Genomic DNA, 25,432 nt, shown 5'->3' with positions numbered 1-25,432 from the left:
GTATGTCCTTATTTGTTGGAATATTTTTACAAAGTGCTGCTTTAAAGTTTTTCTGAAATAAATGTAATATCTGTTGTCTCAAATTTGATGTCCATTGGTGGTTTTTTCTCACGTGAGTTGATATTTTTCTGATTCTCTTTATGCTAAGAAAATTTAAATTGTGTGCTCATTTTGAATACTATGAGACTGTATCTTAACTTAAATCCTATAGAGCACATTGTTGGCATTTTTGTTGTTCTGACAGAAAATCTAAGTTGGTTAAGACTGTTAAGTTCTGTGGGTCATGGCTTCAATGTAAGCGTTGTTTTCAAATCTTTGAAGGGCTATTCAGAGCTGCCTCATCTGTGGCCTACCTACTGTCTAGTCTGAGATCTTGGCAGTGGTCTATCTCACGGTTCAGTTTCCAGTGTCTGCTCATCCTGTTCAGATCAGGTTCATACAGACACATCTTAGAGGTGAGCTCGGGAGTTCATAAACAACTATGGGGTTGCTTTCCAAAGTCTGTCTTTCTCTATAATCCCCTCCATAATTTGTGGTACCCTAGGGCTTCTTTTTTACATGCTTTGGCAGAAGTCTGGGCCTTTATTTACCTGCTGTTGCCATGAACTTCCCACATCTGTACCTGTGACTCAAGAGACGAGAGGACAGAGAGAGGAAAACAAAAACCAGGAACAATAGAGATTTGCTTTATCCTCTTGGAACCATGGTCCTTCGATCAGAGGAAGTTTCCCTATCTTAGACTTCTAGATACTGCAGCTGCCTATTTTCACTGCTGCTGCTACGGCTACACCATACTCTTGTTTGGGTGTTGAGATATAGGAGGAGAGAGAGAAGTAAACCCTTGAGGATTCCTCCTATTCTCTCTGAGTATTAGGAGACCCTTTTTTTTTTCAAGCCAGAACTAGAAGGCTTATCCTTGAGTGCACTCGGTCAGGGTCCACGCACACTTCCAGGTTTCAAGCTTCACTAAGTCCAAGTCAGTGTATACCAGCAGGGGAAAATGGCAAACTTACTACTGTTTTAGTAATATTTTGAGTTCCGGTTTTATTCCTCAATGTACTTGCTACTACTTACTTCTCAAATAGCTCTTCCATGCATTCTGTTCAGATTTTATAGCTGAATTCATTGGAAGACACAGTGAAACGTGTTTACTTCATATTACATGGAACCAGAACTTTTCACTTCACTTATAATTTAATGAATCTTTTTTTTTTATTCTGCCAAAAAGTACAGTCATTAGTCCTAAAAGAAAGAGGTCATTGAATTTAGAACTCAGAATAACATATTTTTAAAAACCTTTTAAAACTTGATCTACTGAACCTTTATTCATTTTTTTCGGTCCATTTTTTCCACAGTTGGAATGTGGAAAATTAGTTGTAGTTCAAGCTTTGTCAACTAGCCAGTCCTACAACTGAGGCAAATCTCTATATACCTTGGAAATTGCTTTCTTCAGCAGTAAAATGAATGAACCAGGGCAAAATATTCTACTGTATTACTTCCAACCAAAATCATTTTATTTAAAATTCAATTTAAATAAATCTAAAATCCTCATATTTTCATCTTTATAACCTCTCTATGGCACGTTAAGCTTGGATCCTTTATTTTATTCCTGATAAAAAATAATTCAATTCCATTTTAAAATTATCTTATTCACTTGTGTGTTGGAGGCAAATGCCTCTGGTTCATGAGAGCATTTTGTGCACATCTCTTCCTAACTCCACATTCACTGATGACATGTTAGTTGCTTGGATTCAGCTGGAATAGGAGTATCGGCCCAATAAAAATTGTCAAATGTTGCAAATTGGATCTCTTTTTTTCTTACCTTCCCCCTTCCCCAAGCTGGTTACTAATCATTTAGCCATGAACTTGCCACATCTGTACCTGTGTATTATTCTCCTCAATAATAGATATTTTTACTTCATAGAAAAATGATTTTATAGACTATTTCATAAATGGCAAAGGTTAACAAAAGGTAGATTAGGACATAGATCTATCATGTATTAGATATATCAGTTCTTCTGGCAATACAATTTACTATCACAGAATTTGGCTGTGATTTTTGAAAACTTGCCTAGTATTTTCAGACACCCTGTCAAATTCTGATTGCAAATAAATTGAAATTATACAAATAAGTTGTAGCTTACTAGCCAAAATCTTGGTTATTTTTTTAAAGACTCTAATGATCACTCTAGGAGTAAGCCTGGCGTATATTGCTTATAGAACCTGTACATACAGCTTATATGCTATAACCAACTATAAATATAACTGAATTGGGAGAAATTATTGAAGCAGCTGTAGTAAATCTGTTTCCAAATAACATTTAAGTAGAAAAGCCTGCAAACATAGTTTACATGAATCACCTTCAGGGAAAGTAATTTTTCCCTTATAAGAGCTCCTATATATACTTAGATTTACCAAGACATGTCTCCCCTGAATGTAGTGAGAGGTTAATTAGAGGAAGGCAAGAGGGCAGTGCATATTAGTTTTGTATTGAGAAGCAGGAGGTGATGAAAGGCTCTCATCCAAGACACATTTGCCCTGGTGATTTTATCATGGTACTATAACTCAAGTTATGGTCCTCATGTCAGAAATGCAATTTCATCAAAACAAGAATGGACCTTCTATGAGAGGAATGGTTATATAAACAAATCTAAAGATTAGTATATAAAACAGGATACTACCCATCCTTTGCCATAGGACATGAACCAGGCTATTCAAATAGGCAGACTTACCTATAATGCCAAATCATAATCAGAAGGTTATTGATATGAATCAAATGAATGTACAATGACATCAGTTCTAAGAGAGCCTGACTTGAGTCTATTTGTTTATCTCTACAATAGGATTTATCTAATCATTGAAGTTATAATTATTATCATCAGCTGAGAGAACCAGTGTTGGCTCCACAATAGGGATGAGCTTAAGTCTGGGAATAATCTATTGGCTAAGGTTGCTACTGTGACTCATCTCATCTGACAACTCCATCTGATATTCAGATTGAAGCATTCTTTTTCTTTAAAAAGGTAATATTTTATATTTTTCCAGATAACAGTGAAAGCATTTCCACACACACAGCTTCATGTCTAAGTTCTTGGGGAGAAATAATAAGCCTACTTATTTAGGAGTTTTTCTGATTTTTTTCTACATTAATGATGTCGAAATAACTTTACAAACAGGACACTGCTATAAGTGCCTGTGACTAGTATACAGAAAAGGCTGTCATATATTTATTTATATTTCTTTCCCTCACCCCTACCTCCAAAAGCATTTGATGTAGTTAACAGGTAGAAATACAGCAAAATGGAAGATTCAACAAGAAAAAACAATCCTCTTAGGTAATGTGGCAGTTGTGGCTGTACGGACTACATTTTGCTTCTAAAAATAAAAAGATAATGAAATTAAAAATTTTTAAATACAGACATAAGTTCAAAAGAAAATACTCAAGTGCCAGAAATTAACACTACCAAATAAACACCACTCACTAGTTGAGGGAAACAGAAAGAAAGCTTGTTGTCTGGCTGATATTGAAGTGGAGGGGGAAAAGTTCTTCAGTAGCAGAGGATTAAGTTTTTCTAGATATAAAGATAATGTGATTACCTAATCTCTTAATATGATTGTTGACCACAGAAAGACTTCTGTCTAAAAACCCGTATTTTATTTCTTTTCAGATTACAGGTGGCTAGCTTGGACAGAAATTGTTTTAATTTTTATAAAACTTTACAGAAAAACCTAAGGAATAGCTGATAAATATTTGTTAAAGACATTTTTATGTACCCTAGTCTCATTAATATGCTCTCTGATTTCCAAATAGACAACAGGCAATAATTCAATTGAAGATTTGAAGAATAATTGTTGTGGTCTTTCATAGAAATCATTAGCCAAAGAAAATTGGTGGTACTAGTAATTCAGGGCATGAATTTAATATAAACTCTATGGTGTGTATTTCCCCCAGGCAGAGAGATAAAAACAGAAATCAGCTGACATTCACTACTGTGTCCTTCCAAAAGTATTTTCCATTTGTGTCATTAGAGCCATTCTCCACAACAATTCTCTACAAGAAGCAGACCAGGATGGACTAATCAATGAGAACACTTTCTTCTGTTGTTGTGTTCAAGCAACAGGATCCCTGGCCCTGGATCTGAGGGAGAATGAGAATGATGTTGATTATCCTACCAAATGCTCTACGTGGATCACATCAGGCTAACTGCATCTGTCATAGCTCCTCTCAAGGTATCCTTTTCTCTGTTAGTCTCCTGTTCCTCCCTTAATTACTCAAATCTGACGGTGCTATTTGTTTCCTCTTAAAAACCTTATTGACAGAGTATGTTTATTTTACTGGTCTTCATTGGTGTTATGATTTTCCGTGTTTCTTACTTCATTAATTTGTCTTTCCCCTTTCCCCTTTTTATTTTGATTAATTTTATTGTTATTTTCTAGCTGGGTATTTGAAATGCTTACTATACACAAACACACACACACACACACAAAACACACGTATATATGTATATTATCTTTCCATACATCTGGATAATTCTATTATTTTCTCTGCTTGGACTTCTTCCCCTCCTCTCAAGTTAACTCAATTACACTTATTTCATAATTTAATTTAACCTTTTCTTGCTTTGGAAAAGCTTTTCTACCAACTAATTCATAGTCTCTTCTCTTCACTATTAAAATACTTATTATTAGTAGCACTCATCCACCATTTGTCATTTACAGTACAATCTTGTGAAATTTAGTTATTTTTCTAGACTCATAGAAAAATTCACTTAATATTTGCTTCATGATGTAATACAGCTTTTAGGGGTTTGTTGTTGTTGTTTTGGGTTTTTTTCAGTGCTGTCTTGACAATTTTGAAGCCCTGGCTAAAGGCTGTCCAGTTCCCCTCTGAGCACCTGATTAAGGCCACACCCTAATCACTTCTTTCATTGGTTTCTCTGATATTAAGGATTTATGACATTAGACTGCACCCACCCATTTAATCCAAGATAATCTCCCCATCTCAATGTTCATAACTGTAATATATCTGCAAAGTTCCTTTTGCCATGTAACGTAACACAGTTACAGGTCTGGTGATGAAAGTGTGGACGTCTTTGGGGAGGCATTATTCTACTGTAACCTAAAGCCAGTCAGCACCCTGGAGCTCAGCCCAAGTCTGGAGAAGAGAGTTCCAACAAAATCTATCCTGAAGCCTTGAAGAATAGAAGTGAACCCTATTAGCTACCTGGGGACAAGCCCACTCTTCTTACAGGTTCAAGCAAAGCCAACAAACTGAGCTCAGCTGTAGTCAAACCATAGTTGGCCTGCACACCCATAAACATAAAAAATATTTGTTGGTGACACAAAGGCACAGTTACACAGTATTATTACATTAAAAACAGACAAATACAGAATAGGTACAAGAGGTAATGGTTGGATCAACATGGCTGTTGTCGGGATGTCTAGATCCAGTGGTGTTTAAAGTGTCTGTAGCAGATAGATACAATGTAAGGTATTTTGGTAATCATGGCATTAATCCTTAAGATTTTATAGCTAAGCCCTGTGCATTTTCTACATACAATGCCTCTCCTTTTGAGAAACACTTTTAACTTAATACTATGTCCTAGAAGATGATTGAATGCTTGACTATGAGCCATCAAGTTATTTGTGACCTAAGATTCTCATTCTGAAATGGGTATTTTCTGACATACCAAGTCATAAATTTTGGCATTCACAGCAGCTTTCCATAATCAAACACAAATTTAATATATGAGATCAAGCTCAAGGAACTCTATAAGGAACAAGTAAGTTCCATTATGTTCCAAGCCCTACTAAGTAGGCCAGATTCTTATGGCGTCTCCTCCTGATATACAGCTCCCTTTTCAACCCATATACATGACCTCATGAGGAATTTCCTCTAATTAGCTGACTGCAGAAAAAGAAGTTGAACTTTGCACCACCTGCTGGTAGAAAATATCAACCTTGCAGTCCCAGTCAGGGGGTTCTTAAATGATAATGGTAAAGGAAATTCTCAGTAAAGGGAAGTTCAAGTAACATGTGCGGTTGCTCACTTCCTCTGGTTGTAGAGATGACCAGCGTCATCTACAGTGATTCATGATCCATGACTCACATGTTGGCTGGATGGCATGAAGCAGGACAAAACATGATGCATAAATTGATGACAAGATGTGAAGGGAGGAGATAGGTCAAACGACATCTTAGGAGGGGCAAAAAGTATAACCACAACAGAGAAAGCTCTTAATATCCTGGTAGGAAAGATGATCAGTTCTGTGTATGTCTTACAGCCTCTCTGCCCAGAAACCCTATATCTTTCTCAATGGCCTCTTGAATTAATTGACCATGGTGATAGGAATAGAGGTTAGTTGTAGACTTTAATACATAGTACTTCCTCTATCTAAGGTTTGATTTGGCTAGAGCTACTTGCTAGTGGCAGTGATAAGCAGTGAGCTCCCAATATGACAACACTCCCCTGGGACAAACATGTTACCTGGTAACAGGTTGATTATCTTGCATATCTTCATATTGGAAATGGCAGCATCTGTGTTTCCTAAGAATAGATATTTACTCTGAATATAGACCTGCTTTTCCTGCCTTATACAATGCTCTATTCATAATCATGTGCCATCATTTACCATAAAGCCTTGTTATACACACAACAACCTTAAAGCTGTTAAAGAGCTGTGGAATATTTGGAAAACAGTATGGGCAGAGTAAACAGTGTGTGGGCAACGTCCTGTAGGATGTGTTATATGCTCTGCACTAGTGATCAGTGTAATAGCACACCTTCTCTTATAGCCAGATACATAGGTCCAAGGACCAAGGTGTGGACATGAGAGTAGTTGTTCATAATATGGTTCTTAATTTCCTATTAGAAAAACTTTCATTTTGTATCTTCACAGCATTTGGCTCTGATGATCTGGAGATCATGTTTCCTAAGGGAAGGATGTTTTCACCAAGGGACTCAAGATTGATTCCGTTAAACCAGAAGTTGAGCATTTTGTGCTCCTTCTGCTACTGAAGCACTAGGTAAAAAGAAGAGGTTTGCTGCATTAGTGGGGCTGATTTGTCTTGATCAGCTTTCTACTACTCAATGGTAGCAGAGAGAAGTAGGCCTGGAATTCAGGAGGTTCTCTTACTACATCTGTGTTTTCTGGTAAAAAGTAATAGAAAAATAGAACTACTTCACACACGGTCATTACTTAGGACACAGGTTCTTCTGGGAATAAATCTGAGAACTCACCAGACAAAAAACTATGATAAGCTGTCATGCTGGCTGAGGATGAAGGGAATGTGGAAGGGGTAGTGATAAGGGAAGTTACAAATACCAACTATGACAATGTGACCTTATACAAAAACCAAGGATTGTAGTGAGTATTCATATTTTCCTTTTTGCTTTTATATACATATATATATATTTGTAGATATTAAAAATCAGTTTTTCATCTTTCTCTCTATGGTTCTCTTATTATTTAATGTAAATGGGGTCACTAGAGATTGAATTTATATTTCAGATCTTTAAGTTTCAAGATACCTAAGAGGGAAAGTGACTGAGCTAGAAAAGATATGAACACTATCGAGATGAATAGAATGGCACATGGGATTTTGTATCTCCCCTTCTGGGGAGAAGACAATTTATTCCCTTGACTTTACAAGGATAGTTCTGACAAGATAAGCAAAGCATGATGCTATTACCTTTGGTCAGAACTTTAATATGTATAAAAGGAGTGTGCATAGATGCTAAGTCCACAAACATTATACATGCACCATACAGGACTGTCTGAGGTCAATTAGGCATCACTTCCAACTGTGAAGTGGGAACTACATTTCCCAGAATCACCTTCACTGTATGGTCATTGGATAAGATTTTCCTAGGAGAGGAATTCAGGACTTCTGGAAGGCTGGAGTGAAGGGGAAGCCATTATTTCCTGTGTAGAAATGAAGTTCACAGTAGCACCCTGGCAAACTCTTGAGGACTACCCTCTTCACTGTAACAGACTGGACAATTTGTTGGGAGCTCCTCAAAAGTCCTCAAAGAATGTAGCAGTTTACAGGCAGACACTTGAGGATCTCTGGTTCAGTTTTTCAGGAGAAAAAAAACTTCAGTGTCAGTACCTATGACCTTCAGTGGCTGCTCCCCAAACAACTGGTATAAACTTTCCCTGAATTTCGCCCCCCAAGCAATTTCAAAGTCATATAAAGATCTAATTCAATATTCCATGCAAGGACTTTCCTGGCGGTCCAGTGGTTAAGACTTTGCCTTCCAATGCAGGGGGTGCAGGTTCAATCCCTGGTCGTGGAGCTAAGATCCCACATGCCTCGTGGCCAGAAAACCGAAACATAAAACAGAAGCAATATTGTAACAAATTCAATAAAGACTTTAAAAATGGTCCACATCAAAAAAATCTTTTAAAAAAAACATATTCAGTGCAGAGTAGCTTCTGTTTTCGTGACTGAATCCAGACTGATATTGGATTGTAGTTCCTGGAGGACTGGAAATGGAATATGTGTTTTCTGTATCCATTTAGTGTTTGGTGCTGAATAATTGTTCAATAAATTGTTTATCCAGGTCAGATCTTATCTTCACCTCATACAGTGAAAAAGCTAACAACAACAAAAAAAGTGGTAGGGAATTTTAGGAGGAGATAAGACTTTCGCTTCCCATGTCATTACATTTCTATATTGAACAATAATGAACAGTAATCCTCTCGAGTATTCAAAGGTCTTGAATTATTTACCTAATCCTTTGTAGCATTGAATATTTCTCTATTTTTACCTAACAGATTTTCCATTGATAGCTTAGTCTACTGGGGTTTCTGTATGTCAGCTGCCTCAATGACGGAAGGAAGTACACAACAAACAAAACAAAAAACAAACAAAACACTACTGAGAAAGACTACAACCAAAAACTTTTCACCTGTTCAATTAAATAGAGTAGGATAAGGTTGTAGGTAACCCTAATTACTACTTTTGTAGTACTCCAGTTCTGAAATTTAACTTGAAATATAATTTCATAAAAATATGTCCTATATTAAAAATCCATTCTTTAAATGTCATTAATAATTTTTAAATACCTTTATAAGTCAATCTTTGCTCTTCTCTTTCCTGAAATTCACATCATTGAACAGATTTAAAATTATGTCTTCATGGAAATATTTGTTCAACCTCTACTACAAATTTCAGAGATTGATAGTCACATGCATGCATGGAAATCCTTTGAGGGCATGGCTCCTAAATCTTGTATGCTTACTGGTTTTTATTTTATTTTTTCTCCTCCAAAGATGGCTGTGAGTAAGTGGAAACATTCAAGCCAGGAAAATTGAGGTTCTGTGTTGAGGATAGATAATCAAACACAATAGGAGCTGTGAACAGACTCTGAGTTTTATAATTTAATATCAGCAACACCAACTGGAAAGCAGTCCGTAGGAAATTATAAAATTTCACTGACACCATTTTGAGAACAATGCATTCAATTCACTTAATTCTTTCTACTACTGACCACTTACTTCCAAGAACTAGCAAGATACGCTTTCTACTGACAGTAATCCTTGCTATTGATTTCAAAAGTCGGCTTCAGCTGAAGTAAATTGACATTCATATTACTAGCTTAGCAGGGATGAAAGTTTAAGTTTATTGCTCTGCCCTGAGGGGCAGCAGCGGCACATAACATAAAAGGCTTTGATCTGGCTTCTAAGGTAAAAGGAAAGAAAATGTATATAAAAGTAGCAGTTCTGTTTTTCATACACCAATTTAGCTGTGCAATGGACTACATGGTTTTTATTGCAGTGACTGCGGAGAAAGGCACATTTTAGTGAATGAGTTTATAAACAGATATCATCTGGTTGGATTCAGCTGTTAGTAAGTGTAATGCAAAAACAGAAGTATCAAATTAAGCATGATTCAACTCGGGAAACAAACTTTTTAAAATTCTAACTATTTTCTTTAAAACCTAGACAAGAATAAAAGTTCCCTGAATTCACAACACATTAAAAATATCTGTGCCTGAACAGTGATAATAAAAGCAGAAACTAGCATGATTCAGTATTATTGTCTCAATAATAATGCTATTCGTGTTATTAAATTTGGATTGCCCACTTCTACTTTTATGCCACACTGATATTATCATGTTAGAAAATAAATTCAATTTCCCATTTTATATTGCTGCAAAGCTATTTTAAGATATTTTACAGAATCTATGATCCTGCTCTTTTGATAGATTCTATTATTTCTTTTTTCATTAATATTGATTAAATGTATATTTTCCTCCCTGCTTTTTTGCACCTTTCAGTCTATGTACTTTCAATGATTTAATCACTGAGTTATAACTTTAATCATAAACAGATTTCCATTCAAACTCTCTTCTCTTTATATTTGGTTCAATGTTTAGACCTCATTCTATTAAGATTCTAATATCCATTTCGATATTTAAAACATTTTTAATTTACAGACTATTATGAAAAGAACTCCTTTTGTGTCCATCGGGTTGTAATAATACCTTAGTACATATTATTTAAATTAATAACTCAGGAAGTAATTGCTGATATTTATACTCCAATGAAAAACCTGAGCATGTCATATTTTTGCAAATGTTTCATGTTTTCTTAGCTATTCATAAATCTTTTTGAAAAACTGGTTTTGAGACTTCATAAATATTATGAAATTCCATTTTCTCTACAATTTCTATTTAGTTATCTTTAAATGGAGGCAATCGCACAACAATTTGAGATGTATGGAATATGTTTTAATTGGTATTACAAACCTATTGTGCTAAGTATAGGAAAACAGTCTTTGTAATATATCCTAAAAATTCTGCTTCATCACAAAAATATATTTTTAAAATATCACTGGATTTGAAGAGCATGAGAATGGTGAATATTTATTTTGTCTTTTAAAGTAGTACTTGTCTATACAAGTAGGCTGGCACAAAGCAGGTAACATTGGATTTTGCTAAAGGTAAGACAATATAATTAGAACACAAGCACACACAAAATGATTCTATTTTGTATGATACAAGGAAATAATGGTATATGTTTTAAAGGAGATTAAAGGACAAATCATAAGGTTGTTAATAAACTGGCAACATTATTAATTTTCACCAAAAAAATTCACAGGAAGTTTTATAAATATTTATACTACTGAAGTTTTTTAGGTATAAGATTATAAAGAGAAAAAAAAGGCTCCACTCTCCAGATAGTCAGCAGTGATGATTTTGAAAATATAAATAAAAATATATGTATAAAATTCAAATGTATAAAATGAAAAGGAAAATTCCATACTCCCTTCTACATTTCTCTATCCTTCCTGTCAAATGTACCTCCCACTAACATTTTTTTGCATTTCATAAAAGTAAACATACAGCTAGATAAATAAATGCATGTCAGTCATATCTTTTGATATGAACACATAGTTTTTTAATACAATTTATCCTTTCAATATATAGTACTATAAACATTCCATCTATTGCTTTTTTTCATAAGATATTTTGGATGTATTTCCATATCAGCACAAAAGATCTACCTTGTTCATTGTATATATCTGTATTCTATATACATGCACTGTATTCTATATACGTATAAGTTCTGCTAATTAAATGTCACATTATTATACTTATTTTGATATTATATGCAATCTTGCAAACCATATTTTGGTGTATGTAAGCGTATGTTTAAAGTATAACCCTACACGTGGAATCTATTGTTCATTAAGTAAGTGCAATTTTAATTCGTATAGATATCATCAATTTTGTTCCAAACGGGTTAGCAGTTGCCATGAATTTATTCCCTGAGTCTTTGTTTGCTCTATCTCATTTCTCTCTCAATTATCAGGTGTCAACAGTGGAAAAAAATGCTATCTTGTTTGTATTTTTATTTTTTTAATTACAAATGAGGTTTTATGTCTGTGTGTTTATTAGTATCTCTAATTGCTCTGTTATTTTGCTCTAAATTGCTGATTTATATCCTTTCATAATTGGTCTATTTTTAAATCTTCAATGAGGCTTTTATATATTAATAAAGTTAATTGTAAAAAAATGTGTTTTTTTCTATTTTTTCTTTTTATTTCTTATTTTTTTTGCTTGCTGTCATTATTTTAGGGAAAAAAATGTTTTTACTCCCTTGCCCCCTTTGTGACTCTTGATGAAAAGGATTGAATCTTTTTTTTTTTCTTAAATCACTAATATTTACTGTGAACAAAATCCCTACTCTGAGTCTATATCTGAATTTTTTCATCTGTTTTATTAAATTTCTTGCCTCTTTCTTCTCTGGATTTTGTTATCTTCTAGTGAACCTAGTATAACCCAATTCAGGCTTCTTGTTTTTATTTAAAGGACTATATTGATAATTGCCTTCTAATGTACTCTGAAGAAAGGAAACCTTTTTCATGTTGGCTGTCATTTCCATTTTAATACTGTCAGAGTAGATACCATTGTAGTTTAAAAATATTAACTTTTTTTTCACTTTCAATGAGAATTTTGGCTTCATTTCTTTGTGTTTTTTAACTATCTATTTTTTCCATTTATAGAAATCAGATTTACCCTTAGGTTCTTCAGTGGTGAAGAATGTTGAATTATAGTCATTTATCCCTTCCTATTCACCATCTTCCCATAACCTTTGGTAAACCTCTCAGATGTGCTGTAGTAGAGGTGCTTAGTTTACCCATCACTACCCCAAATATTTTTTATCAGAATTAAAAGGTTATTTGGTATGTAAAAAGTGAGTTCAGAACTCCGTTGTGTCAAATTCAACACTGCATTTTACATAACTTTTCTTTTTGGAGTCCTGGACATCCCTAGTGACCTTTAAGATTCCTGCAGTGGTGATGCTAATACAGTCTCTCCAATCACATCCACCAAATTAGAGCTTGCCTCTACTAGGAAGTGGAAAATCTTCAATTTCTTCCACTTTTCAATTTTAATTTCTTCAGTCTCAGCTTAGATTTTTAGATAAAGTAATGCAGGTGAAGAAATAACTGAATTGTCATCCTTTTTGGAAGGCCCCAAGCTGAAGTAATTATAGCCACCTTTACATTCTACACAAGCATGAATTCCACCAGGGTGTGTGTATTGCTGCAGGAGAGGCTCTTAACTCAAGAAACTGGCTTACACCCTTGTGGTGGTGGGAGGTATAATTCCTCAAAATGACTTTATTTGTATAACTTATTCTAGTCTTCTTGTTTTCTCTGTAAGACCAATTTTAACAGTGCATCACGTTCAAAGGAACATAAATTCAAGTCTAAAAGGCTTGAAAGTGGTGTGATCTTTATGCAGCTTACTTGAAATGGAAGTCTGGAAACAGTGGAATTTCATCCTGATGCACAGCACCAATGTTCTACAATCCTTCTTTGAACAGCTTTTCCCTCAAAGTTCCTACCATCCCAAGGGCTACTTCCTCTAACATGCTGTCCACCCCAAACTTCATTCTGTCTTTAATTAATTCTGCCCTTTCACTGTGCAGATATCCTCTTTTCTTTGATAAATAGATTTAGTCTTCTTTTGATGTAAAACAAATTTGCTTTTACCTGATTATTCCATGTTAACATCTCTATATCAAATGACAACAGAACAGAACCACGTAGAAAGAAGAAAGGTGGAATGATCTGAATGAGTATACATCACCTAATATTTTTTCCGTTATACTTATGAAAACACATGTGATTAGCTAAAATTAGAACTGTTTATCCCCCTGAAAGTAGCTAGACACAGAGATAAACATTTCCTGTTCAGGTAACTGACTGAGACTTCCCCTCCTTATACAGGGAACTATACTCAATCTCTTATAATAACCTATAATGGAAAAGAATCTGAAAAAGAATACATATATGTATGTATATATACATATATATGGATCACTTTGCTGTACACCTGAAACTAACACAATACTGTAAATCAACTATATTTCAATAAAAATTTAAAAAATGAATAAATAACCCTGAGTGTAAAATACCCTGTTGACAACTTGTTTACCCCTCCCTGTAAAAATGGTCAAGGCAAAATCTCTGCTGAGATGCTGATCTTCAGATATGGTCTGTTCTCCCTATTGCAATAGCCTAAATAAAATCATCTTCTTAATTGTCTGGTGAGTTTTGTCTTTGACAGTACCATACGTCTACATCAATAATTCTAAACAGATAGATAAAAGAATTGGTAACAGTATTTAAATTGAGGCAAGTGACTTAAAAAATGGAAACAATATGCAGGAAACAGACGAATACAAAACACATTTTTCATTGTCTATCATAACTTGACAGATAGATAATACAATATTCTACATTAAAACCTTATAGCATAAGAGTTTGAACTATTCAGAACATCAGTGTCAACAAATGGTGCATAGAAGATTCATTTCTAGAGAGAATGTTTTTTTGCATACAGAAATAAAGTAAAACACTTACCTTTTCTTGACTGCTATATAATCTTCAATTTTCTTCTCTAAACAAGTCTATTCTGCACAATCTGCTCTATTTTATTATTACTATTTTTAAGTATATCTAGTAAATAGAAGAGATATAGAATTTGCCAAACTCTCAGTATGATGTGGAATCCAAGAAAGTACAGAAAGGGCAATACTAAATTTAGAGAGACATAATTGGACTGAAAAAATTCTAGTATTAAATAATTTACAATCTGAAATACATATATATATACACACATACATATATATATTCTGTTTGCCTCATTGTTCACTTTGTCTTTTTTTTTTTCTTTTGCAACTTCTGAGCTTTCCTTCAGATAATTGGACCCACATATACTGCCCATAGTTTCTCTTTCGTTTTAAAAGATTTCCTTGTCCTAGTGACATCCACAGCACCCAGCAAGGCACTGGCTCCGTTTTTAGTATTGCCAGACTTCTCTAATTATTTTCTCTTAGCCACAGTTTTACCTGATAAAATGGGGGGACAGATCGTGATTCCCAGTTGTCTTTTTTTGTAGTATGTGTAATAGAGAAAATAATCCTTAAATTCTTAAGTATTTTTCAAAATTATCAAGGTCATAATAAAACAAAGCAAAACTTAAACACAGTCACAGATTGGAAGAGACAAAGGAGACATGATTAAACACAATGTGGAATCCAGCATGTAGCAGACAAAGAGCACTACCGGAAAAAATCTGAGGAAATCTGAATCAAGTCTGGAGTTTAGCTGATAGTAATACACAAATGTGGTTCCTTGTTTTGACAAAAGACCATCATTATGTAAAATTTTAACATTGGCGAAATCTGGATGAGGGCATATGGAGATTCTCTGTTATCTCTGCAACTTTTCTGTAAATCTAAAATTACCACAAAATATAAATTTAAAACCAAAAGACACCAACATATAAAGGTACCTGCTGTGTTCTTCTTCTCCAAGCCAGGTCTCGAACAAGGTACCTTCTTCTGAGAGACTGCCTGAAGGTCCTGGGTCCATTCGTTGAGCTGATTCTGATTTGGATTCAGTGATGTCACTTGGTGCTCCCCAACCTGGAGATCAAAGGAATGATATGTATCTATCTTCTCTGATTATCATTTTGGTTGAGAGTCAGCCTTTTTGCCCCTCTTCCCCATTCTGGGTAGTTTTCTGTCACCCACTCTCAGAAGCTGTGACATAAAATTCTTTAGGGAAAAAAGTGTTGTAGCCCCTCTTTCCATATGATTCAAACTCCATTTTATGGCATCATTTGGGACTCAAACCATCCTATCATTTATTTCCATTCCTAAATTATAACAACTCCACTAATTTACACATGTAATTCCTTCTGCCAAAAGTAAATAAAAATCAAGATATGAAAGCTAATTTTTGCCTGTCTCTCAAGCTCACCAATTAGTCAAATATCACCAGCAAGTCTAATTCCCCTTAGGTAGACACAGAATTCTTCTCATTATCATTACAAAGCAATGGTGAGCACAGTCCCTTGATTCAAGAAAAACATCTATTAAAGATAAAAATAAAAACAACTGACTATTTAAGAATGATGAAGATTGAAGATTAAGAATAGGTTATCTGATGGAGTTGTATTCATTACTTTCCTTAAATAATGAGAAATCTGCATTTACAACCCATCTCTGAAACAAATGTAACTCATGCTATAAAGCCTTACTAATAAATAGTTGGGCTCTAATAAAGACACTTCCCTATAAATACATGTGAATCTGAAGAATATATAAAATTTTTCACTATGTGGAACAATAGTTTCATTACCACCATTTTCTGCTTCCATCCAATATTAATCACCTCTCATGGGGTTAATGATTAACCCCTCAGGCTCAGGATGATAGGCTATTTCCTCCTAGGACTTCAAGCCATCTAAAAAGTTTGTTTCCCACATATTCACCCAATGCTGTATGGGAATCAGATGTGGTTGAGAGCCCTTTAAAACAGCTAAAAATCCGTTCATAGAGTTCTCTGATTCATAGGCCAAAAAGTTAATATGTTATTTATGTCTATTTAGCTGCCTTATTGTTAGAAGTTAAAGTGTTTGAAGAGGAAGGGAACATTTTTTTTTAAAACATCTTTATTGGAGTGTAATGTTAGTTTCTGCTGTATAACAAAGTAAATCAACTATATGTATACATATATCCCCATATCCCCTCCCTCTTGCATCTCCCTCACACCCTCCCTAACCCATGCCTCTAGGTGGTCACAAAGCACCAAGCTGATCTCCCTGTGCTATTCAGCTGCTTCCAACTAGCTATCTATTTTACATTTGGTAGTGTATATATGTCCATGCCACTCTCTCACTTCGTCCCAGCTTACCCTTCCCCCTCCCCATGTCCTCAACTCCATTCTCTATGTCTGTGTCTTTATTCCTGTCCTGCACTAGGTTCATCAGAACCATTTTTTTTTTTTTTTAGATTCCATATATATGTGTTAGCATACAGTATTTGTTTTTCTCTTTCTGACTTACTTCACACTGTATGACAGACTCTAGGTCCATCCACCTCACTACACATAAATCAATTTCATTTCTTTTTATGGCTGAGTAAGTATCCATTGTGTATATGTGCCACATCTTCTTTATCCATTCATCTGTCGATGGACACATAGGTAGCTTCCATGTCCTGGCTATTGTAAATAGTGCTGCTAAGAACACTGTGGTACATGACTCCTTTTGAATTACGGTATTCTCAGGGCATATGCCCAGTAAGGGGACTGCTGGGTCATATGGTAGTCTTATTTTTAGTTTATTAAGGAAACTCCATACTGTTTTCCATTGTGGATGTATCCATTTACATTCCTACCAACAGGGCAAGAGGGTTCCCTTTTCTCCACACCCTCTCCAGCATTTATTGTTTGTAGAGTTTTTGATGATGGCCATTCTGACTGGTGTGAGGTGGTACCTCATTGCAGTTTTGATGTGCATTTCTCTAATGATTAGTGATGTTGAGCAACCGTTCATGTGTTTGCTGGCAATCTGTATATCTTCTTCGGAAAAATGTCTATTTAGGTCTTCTCCCCATTTTTGGATTGTGTTGTGTTTTTTGATATTGAGCTGCATGAGCTGCTTGTAAATTTTGGAGATTAATCCTTTGTCAGTTGCTTCATTTGCAAATATTTTCTGCCATTCTGAGGGTTGTCTTTTCATCTTGTTTATGGTTTCCTTTGCTGTGCAAAAGATTTTAAGTTTCATTAGGTCTCATTCGTTTATTTTTGTTTTTATTTCCATTTCTCTAGGAGGTGGGTCAAAAAGGATCTTGCTGTGATTTATGTCTTGGAGTGTTCTGCCTTGTTTTCCTCTAAGAGTTTTATAGTGTCTGGCCTTACATTTAGGTCTTTAATCCATTTTGAGTTTATTTATGTGTATGGTGTTAGGGAGTGTTCTAATTTCATTCTTTTACATGTAGCTGTCCAGTTTTCCCAACACCACATATTGAAGAGGCTGTCTTTTCTCCATTGTATATTCTTGCCTCCTTTATCAAAAATAAGGTGATCATATGTGCATGGGTTTATCTCTGGGCTTTCTATCCTGTTCCATTGATCTATATTTCTGTTTTTGTGCCAGTACCATAGTGTCTTGATTACTGTAGCTTTGTAGTATGGTCTGAAGTCTCGGAGCCTGATTCCTCCAGCTCCATTTTTCTTTCTCAAGATTGCTCTGGATATTCAGGGTCTTTTGTGTTTCCATACAAATTGTGAAATTTTTTGTTCTAGTTCTGTGAAAAATGCCATTGGTAGTTTGATAGGGATTGCATTGAATCTGTAGATTGCTTTGGGTAGTAGAGTCATTTTCACAATGTTGATTCTTCCAATCTAAGAACATGGTATATCTCTCCATCTGTTTGTATCATCTTTGATTTCTTTCATCAGTATCTTCCAGTTTTCTGCATACAGGTCTTTTGTCTCCTTAGGTAGGTTTATTCCTAGGTATTTATTTTACTCTTTTTGTTACAGTGGTAAATGAGAGTTTTTCCTTAATTTCTCTTCCAGATTTTTCATCATTAGTGTATAGGAATGCAACAGATTTCTGTGCATTAATTTTGTATCCTGCTACTTTACCAAATTCATTGATTAGCTCTAATATTTTTCTGGCAGCATCTTTAGGATTCTTTATGTATAGTATCATGTCATCTGCAAACAGTGACAGCTTTACTTCCTATTTTCCGGCTTGGATTCCTTTTCTTCTCTGATTCCTGTGGCTAAAACTTCCAAAACTACGTTGAATAAGAGTGGTGAGAGTGGGCAACCTTGTCTTGTTCCTGATCTTAGAGGAAATGGTTTCAGTTTTTCACCATTGAGAATGATGTTGGCTGTGGGTTTGTCATATACGGCCTTTATTATGTTGAGGTAAGTTCCCTCTATGCCTACTTTCTGGAGGGTTTTTATCATAAATGGGTGTTGAAATTTGTTGAAAGCTTTTTCTGCATCTATTGAGATGATCATATGGTTTTTAGCCTTCAATTTGTTAATATGGTTTAATACATTGATTGATTTGCATATATTGAAGAATCCTTGGATTCCTGGGATAAACCCCACTTGATCATGGTGTATGATCCTTTTAACGTGTTGTTGGATTCTGTTGGCTAGTATTTTGTTGAGGATTTTTGCATCCTTGTCCATAAGTGATATTGGCCTGTAGTTTTCTTTCTTTGTGACATCTCTGTCTGGTTTTGGTATCAGGGTGATGGTGGCCACATAGAATGAGTTTGGGAGTGTGCCTCCCTCTGTATATATTGGAAGAGTTTGAGAAGGATAGGTGTTAGCTCTTCTCTCAATGTTTGATAGTATTCACCTGTGAAGCCATCAGGTCCTGGGCTTTTGTTTGTTGGAAGATTTTTAATCACAGTCTCAATTTCATTGCGTGTGATTGGTCTGTTTATATTTTCTTTATCTTCCTTTTTCAGTCTCAGAAGGTTGTGTGTTTCTAAGAATTTGTTCATTTCTTCCAGGTTGTCCATTTTATAGGCCTACAGTTGCTTGTAGTAATCTCTCATGATCCTTTGTATTTCTGCTGTGTCAGTTTTTACTTCTCCTTTTCCATTTCTAATTCTATTGATTTGAGTCTTCTCGCTTTTTTTTCTTGATGAGTCTGGCTAATGGTTTATCAATTTTGTTTATCTTTTCAAAGAACCAGCTTTTAGTTTTATTGATCTTTGCTGTTGTTTCCTTCATTTCTTTTTCATTTATTTATGATCTGATCTGTATTATTTCTTTCCTTCTACTAACTACGGCGTTTTTTTTGTTCTTCTTTCTCTAATTGCTTTAGGTGTAAGGTTAGGTTGTTTATTTGAGATTTTTCTTGTTTCTTGAGGTAGGATTTTATTGCTATAAACTTCCCTCTTAGAACTGCTCTTGCTGCATCCCATAGGTTTTGGCTCATCGTGTTTTCATTGTCATTTTTTCTAAGTATTTTTTGATTTCCTCTTTGATTTCTTCAGTGATCTCTTGGTTATTAAGTATTGTATTGTTTAGACTCCATGTGTTTGTATACTTTACAGATATTTTCCTGTAATTGATATCTACTCTCATAGCATTGTGGTCAGAAAAGATACATGATATGATTTCAATTTTCTTAAATTTACCAAGGCTTGATTTGTGACCCAAGATCTGATCTCTCCTGGGGAGTGTTCCATGAGCACTTGAGAAGAAAGTTTATTCTGCTGTTTTTGGATGGAATGTTCTATAAATATCAATTAAGTCCATCTTATTTAATGTATCATTTAAAGCTTGTGTTTCCTTATTTAATTTCATTTTAGATGATCTGTCCATTGGTGAAAGTGGGGTGTTAAAGTCCCTTACTATGTTTGTGCTACTGTTAACTTCCCTTTTTATGGCTGTTAGCATTTGCATTATGTATTGAGGTGCTCCTATGTTGGGTACATAAATATTTACAATTGTTATTTCTTCTTCTTGGATTTATCCCTTGATCATTATGTAGTGTCCTTCTTTGCCACTTGTAATAGTCTTTATTTTAAAGTCTATTTTGTCTGATATGAGAATTGCTACTCCAGCTTTCTTTTGATTTCCATGTGCATGGAATACCTTTTTCCATCCCCTCACTTTCAGTCTGTTTGTGTCCCTAGGTCTGAAGTGGGTCTCTTGTAGGCAGCATATATATGGGTCTTGTTTTTGTATCCATTCAGCTAGTCTATGTCTTTTGGTTGGAGCATTTAATGCATTTACATTTAAGGTAGTTATTGATATGTATGTTCGTATTCTCATTTTCTTAATTGTTTTGGGTTTGTATTGTAGGTCTTTTCCTTCTCTTGTGTTTCCTGCCTAGAGAAGTTCCTTTAGCATTTGTGTAAAGCTGGTTTGGTGGTGCTGAATTCTCTTAGCTTTTGCTTGTCTGTAAAGGTTTTAATTTCTCTGTCGAATCTGAATGAGATCCTTACTGGGTAGAGTAATCTTGGTTGTAGGTTTTTCCCTTTCATCACTTTGAATATGTCCTGCTACTCTCTTCTGGCTTGCAGAGTTTCTGCTGAAAAATCAGCTGTTAACCTTATGGGGATTCCCTTGTATGTTATTTGTTGCTTTTCCTTTGCTGCTTTTAATATTTTTTCTTTGTATTTTACTTTTGATAGTTTGATTAATATGTGTCTTGGCGTGTTTCTCCTTGGATTTATCCTGTATGGGACTCTCTGTGCTTCCTGGAATTGATTGACTATTTCCTTTCTCATATTAGGGAAGTTTTCAACTGTAATCTCTTCCAAATATTTTCTCAATCCCATTCTTTTTCTCTTCTTCTTCTGGGACCCCTATAATTCGACTGTTGGTGCATTTAACGTTGTCCCAGAGGTCTCTGAGACTGTCCTCAATTATTTTCATTCTTTTTTCTTTATTCTGCTCTGTGGTAGTTATTTCCACTATTTTATCTTCCAGGTCACTTAGCCATTCTTCTGCCTCATTTATTCTTCTATTGATTCCTTCTAGAGAATTTTTAATTTCATTTATTGTGTTGTTCATCAGTTTGTTTGCTGTTTAGTTCTTCGTGGTCCTTGTTAAACATTTCTTGTATTTTCTTCATTCTATTTCCAAGGTTTTGTATCACCTTTACTATCATTTCTCTGAATTCTTTTTCAGGTAGACTGCCTATTTCCTCTTCATTTCTTTGGTCTGGTGGGGTTTTACCTTGCTCCTTCATCTGCTGCAAATTTCTCTGTCTTCTCATTTTGCTTAACTTACTGTGTTTGGGGTCTCCTGTTCACAGGCTGTAGGTTCGTATGTCCCATTGTTTTTGGTGTCTGCCCCCAGTGGGTGAGGTTGGTTCATTGGGTTGTGTAGGCTTCCTGGTGGAGGGTACCAGTGCCTGTGTTCTGGCTGGTGTGTCTGAATCTTGTCTTTCTGGTGGGCAGGGCTGCATCTGGTGGTGTGTTTTGGGGTGTCTGTGAAGTTAGTATGATCTTAGGTAGCCTCTCTGCTAATGGGTGTGGTGGTGTTCCTGTCTTGCTAGTTGTTTGGCATGGGGTATCCAACACTGGAGTTTGCTGGCCGTTGCTTGGAGCTGGGACTTAGGGTTGAGACAGAGATCTCCTGGAGAGCTCTTGCCGATTGATATTACGTGGGGCAGGGAGATCTCTGGTGGTCCAATGTCCTGAATTCGGCCCTCTCACTTCTGAATCTTGGGCCCAACACCAAGCCAGAGCACCAAAACCCTGTCAGCTACATGGCTTAGGGAAGTCTTCAGCCAAACAGAAACATCACGAACAGAGCACACACCTGTAGAAACCCTCCAGTAGGGAACATTTAAAGGAACTATTTTTCCAACTTGGAAGAAAGATGGCATATAGAGGTGCATTAAAAATTCATAGATCTACAAAGTCCAGTTGGATTTGCTATTGTTTTTAAAGATTTACATAGTATCTAGAGAAATATAAAGTTATGAGCAATAATAAATTTTTATGTAATTTAAAAAATTGATTTGGATCAGAGGCACTTTTTCACCAGTATGGGTGTTATTGACTTTATGTAAGAACAATAAATATTTTGCATTTAAATTAAAACAGTGCATTACATTACTTGTATCTGCATTTACTCACAAGGCTACTGATGTATGATTTTATGCCTACAAATAAAAAGAAAGTGGCAGGGTAGGCAACACTAGAAGCAGTTATTATTGTTGTCCTATATTTAAAAATTAAAAATTACTTTACAATATAACTTAGGCCACATCATCATTAAATTCAAAGAAAAATAAAAAGGAAGAGACTGATTAATCTCTTAAATCTCTTTAGAAGCAAGAAAATATCTTTTTAGTCCATATGTCTATTTTTCTTTGGTTCATGTATCTACCACACTGCTGGTTATTTTTTTTTATTTCATGAACCATAACCTCCTTGAAAAAAGATGCATGCCTAGGCTATATGGCAGAATATATATAAGGTATTCTTTATATATTAGAATACAAAGATTGCATAACTTTTTCATATTATAAAAATAATTGTTCATTGGGTTATTTGTACGGAAATATGTTAATATAAATGTTTCAGACATTACATGAAATTTCTAAAAATCTTATATGTTCTGGTATAATGTTATAAGTCATAATCCTAGTTATTACTTTAAAATGTATATCTCAGAAATAACTAATTTTCTTGTCAACTGCATTATTATGAACTTTCATCAAATCTTTAACCGTGGTCATTTTTAAATCTTTTGTCATTTACAGACAGTTCTGGGTGTACTCTGATGCTTTTGCAAATATGTTCCTATAAAAGGGTTTCATCTTCAAGGAATTCATGGAAAAGACTCTGACAAGTACAGGTTTCTGGTATCTGACTGTACTGCTGAACTGAATGAATAAGCATTTTCAGAACTCTAATGAAAAACTGATGAACTCATAAAAGTGCTAACAAAAGATCAAGATGAAAAAAAAATTAATTACATGGGACTGAGTGAACTGATGAGGATGAGTATAATTTTTGTGACTTTCTGTTTGAATAAAAAAAAAAAATCCCACAAGGACTCAGAGGCAAAGAATATACAAATCAATTTTCACTGCAAAGTAAAGGAGTTGTTACAGTGGAGGATTACTGGACTGAATGTCAATATTATGACATAGTATGAGTGTGTTTCGTGTTGGGTAATTGCAATCATTGTTGCTTTTGTTGTGGTCATCCATGTACAATGCTTGGTGTCAGTCTATTTATCTCTTGTAAAAATGAAATACAGTGTGTGTGTGTGTGTGTGTGTGTGTGTGTGTGTGTGTGTGTGTGTGTGTAAAATAAATAAATAAATAAACTACAAAAAAATAATAATAATTGTTCTTTGGCTGATTGTTCCTTAAAGGATGACAGTCACTAAGGAGACTTAACAGTAGTATTATGCCTTTCTAACTGCTTTCAGTGGAGGAAGGCCAATAATTGGAAGGATGACAGAGATGCTCACAAATGGAGGGTGTGCTCTGGCCAGGGAGAAACAATTCATCTTTGATAGAGTGATAAGACATTTTCATCTTTGGGCAAATCTAAATATAAGAATGTTTGTCATATATCTAACCAATTTCTGATTCTTTGTCATGTTTAATCCTTTGTCCTTGTTGCTCTATGGAGCACCACAGAGTAAGGTAAATGTTCCTATCAGCTCATAAGACGTTTGAGAATAGGTATAACAATCCCTTATTTGATTCAAAAAACTTTCAAATATGGTTTCTTTTAGAGGTTTCCTATCCTGTTTGCAAGTATTCCTACTACTGCCCCTCATGAAATCTGGATTTCTGAACTAAATGCTACAAGGGTCTGACCAAGTCTATAAAATGAATCCATCCTTTATTCTGGATTCTGATAATGCAGAACAAACCTAAGTAGTTTTTCTGGATCCATATGTCCCTGTATTTTAAATATTTGGTAACAAAATTGAAAGACTGTTTTACCAACTTTCCCTTATCTAGTCATGGAGATAATTATTTTCTTTCTCTTCCTCATGCCTAAATTCAAATTAACTAGTCCCATGTTTTTCCAGCATAAGGAAATTGTTAGAAGATTACTATGCACGTGGTCAAGGTTGGTATTTGTGCTTCTGAAGCATGCGTACCAGCCAAATAGTCTATGTAAATGGAACCAAGGACTAATTGTCAAATCATAGGGGTTAGACACTTCCTCCAGAGATTGCAACAAATATTTATTGACTGCCTACTATGTGCCATACATTGAGCTAGGCACATGGATATCATGATGAATAAGCTATTCATGATTCTTGCCTTAATATATCTTACAGTCAAGTGACAGGGAATAACTTTATAAATTAATCACAAAAATCACAACTGTTAAAAGTACATGGGGGGGGCTTCCCTGGTGGCGCAGTGGTTGAGAATCTGCCTGCCAGTGCAGGGGACACGGGTTCGAACCCTGGTCTGGGAAGATCCCACATGCCGCGGAGCGACTGGGCCCGTGAGCCACAACTACTGAGCCTGCGTGTCTGGAGCCTGTGCTCCGCAACAAGAGAGGCCGCGGTAGTGAGAGTCCCGCGCACCGCGATGAAGAGTGGCTCCTGCTTGCCACAACTGGAGAAAGCCCTCGCACAGAAACGAAGACCCAACACAGCCAAAAATAAATAAATAATTCTTAAAAAAAAAAAAAAGTACATGGGGTACTTCCCTGGTGGCACAGTCGTTAAGAATCTGCCTGCCAATGCAGGGGACATAGGTTCGATCCCTGACCTGGGAAGATCCCACATGCCGCGGAGCAACTAAGCCTGTGCGCCACAACTACTGAGCCTGTGCTCTAGAGCCCACGAGCCACAACTACTGAAGCCCACGTGCCTAGAGCCTGTGTTCTGCAACAAGAGAAACCACCACAATGAGAAGGCTGCGCACCGCAACGAAGAGTGGCCCCGCTCACCGCAACTAGAGAAAGCCTGCACGCAGCAACAAAGACCCAGTGCAGCCAAAATAAAATAAATAAATAAATAAATAAAATTTTAAAAGTACAGGGAAAGAGTAGTATATAATGGTAGATAGCTCCATACTAATCATGGAAATGTTCAAAAAACTGTTAACGGGCTTCCCTGGTGGCGCAGTGGTTGAGAG

General features: G+C 35.5%; 1 protein-coding gene across 2 annotated transcripts in view; it reads right to left on the bottom strand.

Moving 5' to 3' along the window:
• Positions 1–4,223: 4,223 nt before the first annotated feature.
• Positions 4,224–25,432, bottom strand: part of LOC309658992 (uncharacterized protein) — a 228,769-nt gene continuing 207,560 nt past the window's right edge. For both annotated transcript variants that reach the window (XM_082458316.1, XM_082458317.1), the window contains exons 3-4: positions 15,320–15,452; positions 4,224–6,547 (exon numbers count right to left, since the gene is read on the bottom strand). In XM_082458316.1, the coding sequence (XP_082314442.1) occupies positions 6,417–6,547; positions 15,320–15,452 (264 nt within the window). In that variant the 3' untranslated portion in view covers positions 4,224–6,416. The remainder of the gene's footprint in view (positions 6,548–15,319; positions 15,453–25,432) is intronic.

This window comes from Balaenoptera physalus (genome assembly GCF_965194825.1).
Source record: "Balaenoptera physalus genome assembly, chromosome: 3".
NCBI classification, from domain to species: Eukaryota; Metazoa; Chordata; class Mammalia; order Artiodactyla; family Balaenopteridae; genus Balaenoptera; species Balaenoptera physalus.
The sequence above is the reverse complement of the archived record's forward strand: the minus strand, read 5'-3'. Positions and strand labels throughout refer to the sequence as shown.